Source organism: Myxocyprinus asiaticus, chromosome 45 (genome assembly GCF_019703515.2).
Source record: "Myxocyprinus asiaticus isolate MX2 ecotype Aquarium Trade chromosome 45, UBuf_Myxa_2, whole genome shotgun sequence".
Classification (NCBI taxonomy): Eukaryota; Metazoa; Chordata; class Actinopteri; order Cypriniformes; family Catostomidae; genus Myxocyprinus; species Myxocyprinus asiaticus.
Window position 1 is genome coordinate 16,851,318 of NC_059388.1, and position 8,444 is coordinate 16,859,761.

The window sequence follows — 8,444 nt, forward strand, 5'->3', positions numbered from 1 at the left end:
TAAACTTTTGAAACAGTGGGTATTTTAATGTTTACACATTGGCCCTCATTCACTTCCATTGTAAGTGCCTCACTGTTTTTTTATTTTTTTATTTTTGTGGTAATCAGTATTATGCCATAAATGCTGCCAATTGAGCTTAACTTGTATTGAAACCAGAATATTCCTTTAATATATTTTATTTTAAAAAGGTTAAGTACAAAATCTTTGACACATACTCATGTAAATTACATTCAAGTAATATGTAGATGCTTTTTAATGAATGAAAACAAAAGTTGTCACTTGTCTTTGTGTTTGGTTTTCAGTGCTTACTGCCACATATTGTAAATTGTACCTACTGTACATTACCAACAATGTAACATAGATTGTCCAATGGTCATTATATTTCAAATGTACTACAGTAGGCAAATGTCCTAAAAGCAACTGAATAATTATTAATGTGTTGGTGTAATGTGTTCACATAGGTGTGTGTTACCTGTTGTAGGTCTTAATGTGTCAGTTCTGCAGAATGTATCTGCAGATGGAGATCTTTGGGTCGAGCAGAGAACTGATTGGTTGACAGTGTCTCTCAACACTGATGAAGAGAAGAAAAACGAGGAAGAGATCACAGTCCAACGGATGGAAGTAGAAACAGAAACAGTTCACAGTAAGAAAGATAGAGAGGGAGAGGATGGCATAAAGAAAATAGAAAGAGAGCAAACAGGAAGTGAGGTCAAAACACAGGAAGTAGAAGAAAAAGAGAAGGAAAAAAGACACAATCTGTATGTGCTCCAAGAACAAATCTCAGCTGGACCCTTCCTTTCAGCATGGAATACCACTCATCTACGAGCTGTGGAGGGTGATGAACATCTACCTACAACTACAGAAACTGTCAGTCAATATACCACTTCCCCAAACATGACCAATTCCTCTCAACATGTCTTTGTTAAACAGCCTACTCTACCACCATCATTCCAGTCCACATTACAAAGACATGCAGAATCTGCCAAGATCACATCCATTATAACCAAAATTTCACTTTCATCTGAAACTACAACAGTAACCACAAAACTTCATATTGTAAACTCAACTGTTGAGGAAACAGAGGCTACCTTACTTGTAAATGGAAGCAGCACAATTGATGAACTCGTAGTGAAGTTTCATGTGATGAACAGCTCTAAAGCCCTCCAGCTGGAAGAAGTGAGTGTTGATTCAACAGCGATGGCAGCAAGGGCAGGCACCACTGTTATAACCCTGCCGAATACAATAATAGTCAAACCTAAAACTAAACAAACTGCTGGCCAACCCAAAAGCAACTTGACAATGAAAACAAAGAAAAAGAAGCTCCCAAAGAAAGACAAAGGAAAGGAGAGAAAGAAAAAAGGACAGTTTTTAAATAAAGGAAAGAAAGTGAAAAAGTTAAAACAGGAGAAGAAATTAAAGCCAACAACTGCTTCATATTTTCCATATTTTGAAGATCACTACTGTCCCTCAAATTGTTCCTGCTATGGGAGGTATGTGTCTACACTGCAAAAAGACTTGTTTTCCAGTAAAAATATCTAAGCAACCTTAAAGCAAGATACATTTACTTGAGAAGCAATATGACTTCAAAATAAGACATCAAAGCTAGAAACATACTTTACGCAAGTGCATGACTTACATGTGGTTCGGATGAACATGCCTACTGTGGTGGTAACAAACCTCAGAACTCAAGGGGGCGATAGAGTTACCTTCAAATGTTTGTGTTGTTAAACTGGATGTGTTCTGTCTATAAATATACTGACTTTAACTTACTTGCTCAGCAATATTTTCTTCAAACTGTAGCTCTGCCATGACAGTAATTGGCATGAAAGAGAAAATACCGTAGAAGCAGAGAGTTTACACTAATGTCCGCTATATGTTGAGAATGCATCACGTACTTGCGCTGTGTTATTGTAACAGGAGTGGTCATTGTAGGAATGAGGAAGCAGGGTTCAGGTAATGTCACACTTTTTATTTACTCAAAATAACACTCAATAGTTTGGCTGAAACACTCTAACGCATGGTACAGCTGGGTAGCTCTCTCTCCTCCCTGGGCTCTGGTGTGGGATCCTCTTATCGTGCTTCACGGATTACTGCTGAACAAGTAACAGCTGTTAGCCCTAATTGTCACCCAGGGATCCTTACCGCTTTCCCTCTCCCTGGACGGACACTCAACCACGCCCTCGCCACACACCCCCACTGCCTGACTCAGGCCAGGGAGCCATCCGGACGGCCCACCACTCCCCCCTCTCTGGAGAGGAAATCTGCGACAGCCATCTGTGCCCCCGGCCTGTGGACCACATTGAACTTAAAAGGCTGTAACACCAGAAACCAACGGGTGATCCACGTGTTAGTATCCTTCATGCGGTGGAGCCACTGGAGGACCATGATCTGAACAGAGGGTGAAGGCCCACCCCAACAGGTAGTAACGGAGTGTGAGGACGGCCCACTTAATGGCCAAGCATTCCTTCTCCACGGTGCTGTACTTAGTCTCTCTCAAAGAGAGCTTCCAACTCATGTACAGCACTAGCCATTCCTCCCCCTCCACCACCTGTGAGAGCACCACCCCCAACCCCCTGTCTGAAGCATCCGACTGTAAAATGAAAAGGAGTGAGAAGTCAGGTGTATGCAAAAGCGGCCCGCCACAAAGTACAGCTTTCACATGCGTAAAAGCCTGTTGACACTGCTCTGTCCACTTAACCGGATCTGGTGCTGTCTTTTTAGTAAGATCAGTCAGTGAGCTGGTGACAGCCGAATAGTTAAATACAAACCTATGATAGTAGCCAGCCAGCCCCAGGAACTGTCTTACCTCCTTTATGGTCTTAGTTCTCAGGGAGGCTGAAATTGCTGCGGTTTTATAAATTTGGGGCCGCACCTTCCCATAGCTCAAGTGGAAGCCCAGATACCATACCTCCACCCACCCAGTTGCGAACTTCTTCGGGTTTGCCGTGAGCCCCACTCACCTTAATGACCTCAGGACAGCCCTCAAATGTTGTAGGTGCCGCTGCCAATCATTATTGTAAATACTGATATCGTCTAAATAGGCAGCAGCATAAGCAACGTGCGGTCTGAGGACTCGGTCCATGAGCCACTGGAATGTAGCCGGAGCCCCAAACAAATCAAACGGAAGCGTCACAAAGGCTGTTTTCTCACGGGATATTGGGGTTAAGGGGATTTGCCAATAGCCCTTTGTCAAATCCAGTGTCAAATAAAAACGAGCTGTACCTAACCAATCGAGCAGTTCATCAATATGAGGCACTGGATATGCATCAAATTTAGACACTGTGTTTAACTTTGATAATCCACACAGAACTGGACCTACCCATCGCCCTTAGGAACCAGCACTACTGGGTTGGACCAGTCACTTTGGGATTCTACTATCACTCCCATATCAAGCATTGCATCCAATTGTTCTCGTACCACTTTATTCTTGTGCTCGGGAAGTCGGTAGGGACGAGTACGTACCACTACCCCGGGTGTAGTCTCGAAGTGGTGCTGTATGAGGTTTGTATGACCAGGTAAAGGCGAAAACACATCTGCAAATTCTTTGTGCAATTTAGCAACCTCTGTGTGTTGAGATGGTGAGAGGTGGTCTCCACAAATGACCGGGGTGAGATGATTGTCTTTTAAGTTCACCTTCAGCCCGAGCTCCACCCTCTCCAGAACCACCATCGCCAACGTCACAGGTGCCGCCTCCCTCCATAATTTCAGGAGGTTGAGATGGTATATTTGACATGCATCACCTCTATCTGTTCGTTTGACCACATCATCAAGATCTTCCACTCATCGTGTGACCTTAAAGGGCCCTTGCCACTTGGTGAGTTATTTGGAGCTCGAGGTTGGGAGTAATACAAGCACTTTGTCTCCTGGTGCAAATTTCCGTAGCCAATCCCTATCATACAGCTGGCTTTGGCGTTCTTGAGCTTGGAGCAAATTCTCCTGTGTTTGTTGAACCAAAGTATGGAGTTTTGCTCTAAGATCAAGAATGTTTTGAATTTCATTTTTACTGTTTGAAGTTCCCTCCTCCCAAGCTTCCCGCATGACGCCCATACTCGGCGTTGCGCTCCTCTGCCAGCAGTCATTTCCGGCAGGCATCACGAAGCTGTTGGGTGGACGCAAATGGGCGGATGTGTTCGCTTAGTGTCAGCGAGTGGAAATGCTGTTGTTGTTGCTCGTGGCTGCGGCCTACTCATTGAAAGATGCATGGAAGGTGTTTGTTCCGGAGCTGCGGCTGAACCTTGCTCCTGGTGTATGAAGCTCCGGAACGCCTGCCGTTCCTCTGCTTGAGCTCGGAGAATCGCCTGGAAACACTGGACTTGCTCTCGACGCAGCTCAAGCAGGGCCTGGTGTTGCACCTGGTGCATGCTGGAGAGGGACTTGATGACTTTGGCCAGCAGTGAGAACTCCATGATGGCGTATTATCTTCCTCAAGGTTCCCAGATTTCGGCACCTCTGTAACAGGACTGGTCATTGTAGGAATGAGGAAATGGGGTTCAGGTAAAGTAACACTCTTTATTTACTCAAAATAACACTGTAACGCGTGGTACAGCTGGGTAGCTCTCTCTCCTCCCTGGGCTCTGGCGTGGGCTCCTCTTACCACTCTTCCTGGATTACTGCAACAAGAAACAGCTGTTAGCCCTAATTGTCACCCAGGAATGAATCCTTACTGCTTCCCCTCTCCCTGGATGGACACTCAACCACGTCCTTGCCACAGTTATGAATTGTGGTCTGAGACATTTGGGAATGCAACAATGCATGAAATCAAGCTTGTGTAGCGTCTGCATTCACGTACTTGCGTAGCGTATGTTTTGGCCTTAAGTAATGTTTTCAGAGAAATAAAACAAAATTAAGTAAGGTTTATGCTTAAAACAAGAAAAAAAAATGGAAAAACTCAAATTCACCCTCATGCCATGCGATCCCTTGCCATGTGTATGACTTTCTTCTGCTGAACACAAATTAAGATTTTTAGAAGAATATTTCAGCTCTGTAGGTCCTCACAATCAAGTGAACAGTGATCAAAATTTTGAAGGCCCAAAAAGCACATAAAGACAGCATAAAGGTCATGATTTTCCTCCCCAAACCACTTAAGCGTAAACCACGCCCCATAGTCATGACTACCAGCAGGCTTATCTTACCATTTGTTGGCATCGGATCCATTCACGATCTTTCTGGAGTCTGAGCTATTCACAGGTGGCTGCGTGACTGAGATGACCAATGAAAATGTTCCTGAGGGTTTAGCCATGACTGTGGGGCGTGGTTTACGCTTAAGTGGTTTGGGGGGAAAAAATCACATGCATAAAAGCAATCCATAAGACTCCAGTGTTTTAACCCATGTCTTCAAAGTGATACTTCAGAGTGTGAGTGAGAAACATAAATCTCCATTTTCACTTTCACATTTTTCTTCTTTCGTTTTTGGTGATTCGCATTCTTCGTGCATATGTGCTTTTATGTGTTTTTTGGAGCTTAAAATTTTTGGTACCCATACACTTGCATTGTGAGGAACTATAGAGCTGAGACATTCTTCTAAATATCTAAGTTTGTGTTCAGCAAAAGAAAGAAAGTCATACACATCTGGGATGGCATGAGGGTGAGTAATTGATGAACTATCCCTTTAAGCATAAACCTCCTTACATTTAGTTAGATTACTCTGAAAGAAAAATATCATAGGGCATTTTGCTTCTCAAGTAAATGTATCTTGTTTTTAAAGAAGTTATATATTTTACTGGAAAATAATTTTTTTGTATGTGCAAATGGTTGACAATTGTACTGATGCTACTAATTATTTAACTGAAAATCACTGTGACAAAGCTATGATTTGACATAATCGGTTTTCTTTTTCTTTTTTTTACAGGGTGGTGCAGTGTTCTGACAAAAACCTGGAGAAAATACCATATGGAATTCCTTACAACTCTCGTTATATTCTCTTAATGAACAACCACATTGATAGCATTCAGTTGAACTTGCTCTCCGCATACACCTCCATGGAATTCCTGGTGTTAACCAACAACCGTTTATCAGATGGCACCATTGAGGGGGCCTTTGAAGGCATTCCAAACCTCAAGAGGTTGTACATGGAGAAGAACCTTCTCCAGAGCATCCCTACTGACCTGCCTGGCACCCTGGAGGAACTACGGCTGGATGGGAACCAAGTGAGTGTGATGTCTGAAGCAGCTTTGGTCCTTTGCCCCAACCTGCTAATCCTCAGCCTGAGTAACAACAGCCTGGGAAACGAATCGTCTACTATCTCTCCAGGAGTCTTTCTCCCACTGGGCAACCTACGCACACTTACACTTTCCTACAACCTGCTTAGCTCGGTCCCTCTACAACTGCCCCTCAGTCTTCGAGAACTTTATATTCGTGGAAACCGCATCCAACGTCTCCAGGGTGACATGTTCTGGGGTAAGGCAGAACTACAAGTTCTGGATCTAAGTGCGAATAGATTGACTGATAAAGGTCTTGGGAAGGCAACACTATTGAATGCCAGTCGTCTAGAGAGTTTAAATCTGGAGGGCAACCTATTGAAACAGGTTCCATGCCACTTGCCCCCCTCCATAAAGATCCTCAACTTAGAGAGCAACTTCATCTCGAGCATTAGCAAGGATGCTTTTATCTCCATGCCCCAACTGGAGCACCTGGGTCTGGCACGAAATAAGATCACAAAGGTGGCACATGGTGCATTCAGAGTTCTTCCACTTCTGCATCAGCTAGACATGAGTCACAACACTCTACGGCAGGTACCGCGGCAACTACCTTTGTGGCTGCACTCTGCCACGTTTACACACAACAAGATCCGTATGATTCCACGTGATGCATTCTGCTGGGGTCGAGGCAACGGGTCACCCCTCAGCCGTCTGGTCAGAGTGCAGCTGGAATATAATATGATAGATCTGGGCCACCTGGACCTGCTGGCCTTCCGATGCCTCCGAGGCTTCCAGGTGGTACAGTTTTACTGAAGTTGTGCAGTCCTGGAAATGGTCAACATATGGGTAGAAGTGGAATTTACAGGTTCCAGCAAATCAGCATGTTGGTTTTCCTTTTTTGTCTTGCCTGAAGTTTCCTTTCACGAAGCCATTAGCATCTGGTTCAGAGTTAGAAATGTAAAAATGCTTTGCTTGTTTTCCAGTATGACAAAGAGCCATGTCACATTGTGTGAAAGGCTGAAATTGGCAATGAAAGACTAATGTAGAAACATCTACACATGAGTGTAAACATCTAAGGGGAGACCAGGGCTAGTTTTCACACAAGAAAGTTGTCACAAGGGCCATATCTCAGTAACGATAAGATTTGAAGTCAAAAGTCCAGTTACACAAATGTGTGTTTTCTCTGGCAGATGTGTTGTATGTTGTTTTCAAACACCTGCTTCAAAACTCTTTTAAAGGTGGACTCTTTTTGGAAGTATTTCAAAGTGGCTTACATTGGTTTACACTGACACCACTTGGATTGTACATTATTTAAACACCGTAGTTTTCAGTTACCAATACCATTGTAGAAATGCACTACGCGCAGGAAGCCAGGATTAATTTAATCCATGAATGAAAGTGTCCAATAACACGGCACTTACTGAAATTAAGCATGTAGTATTTAGCTGGTCATGTGATGTTAACATGGCTGCCCCAATGAGGCGCCCCTGCCCCATGTAGAATAAAAGTGCTTTTACAAGGTTACTGATATAACTTTTCATCTTACATGAGTGGTCATGATTTTATACATGTTTCAAAATTACTATTCAAGTAAAACTATTTAAATGAGAAAAAAAAAAAAAAAAAAAACTGAATGAACCTTTAAATTAGAATAATTTTTGTGAATTCTACACTTCTGTAAAGTCTGTCGTAATATTTTTGCTATAGCTCTTGGATAAATAAGCAGATATAATCAAACTACACTGACGTACATTAAGGCAAGTGTACACAATATTATGAATGCAGATTTTTACCGAAAGATTATTTACCATTTAAATGTGTCTTAAGACAAAGGTATTTTCCAAGAAAGTCAGGGCATGTGGTCACATTTTTATCTGGGCATGTTGTCTCATGTGTTCTACATGTCATAAATGTATACAATTTATCAATTACAATATTTGTTTGCCAAAACAATGTTTTAATATTTCTGTATGTTATTTTTCCAAATTTTGTTGTTTCAAGAATTGTTTTGTGTTATTGTTTGTTTATTTTATATATAAATATATTTATATATATTTATTTTTATTTTATATATTTTATCCCTTTTTCTCCCAATTTGGAATGCCCAATTCCTACTACTTAGTAGGTCCTCGAGGTGGCACGGTTACTCACCTTAATCTGAGTGTCGGAGGACAAGTCTCAGTTGCCTTCACATCTGAGACCATCAATCCGCGCATCTTATCACGTGGCTCGTTGTGCATGACACCGTGGAGACTCCCAGCATGTGGAGACTCATGCTACTCTCCGTGATCCACGCACAACTTACCA

General features: G+C 42.6%; 1 protein-coding gene across 1 annotated transcript; it reads left to right on the forward strand.

The window, feature by feature from the left end:
- Positions 1-4,483: 4,483 nt before the first annotated feature.
- Positions 4,484-6,950, forward strand: LOC127434929 (podocan). The gene is made up of 2 exons (XM_051687982.1): positions 4,484-4,494; positions 5,849-6,950. The coding sequence occupies exons 1-2, from the start codon at positions 4,484-4,486 to the stop codon at positions 6,948-6,950; spliced, it is 1,113 nt and encodes a 370-aa protein (XP_051543942.1).
- Positions 6,951-8,444: the final 1,494 nt, after the last annotated feature.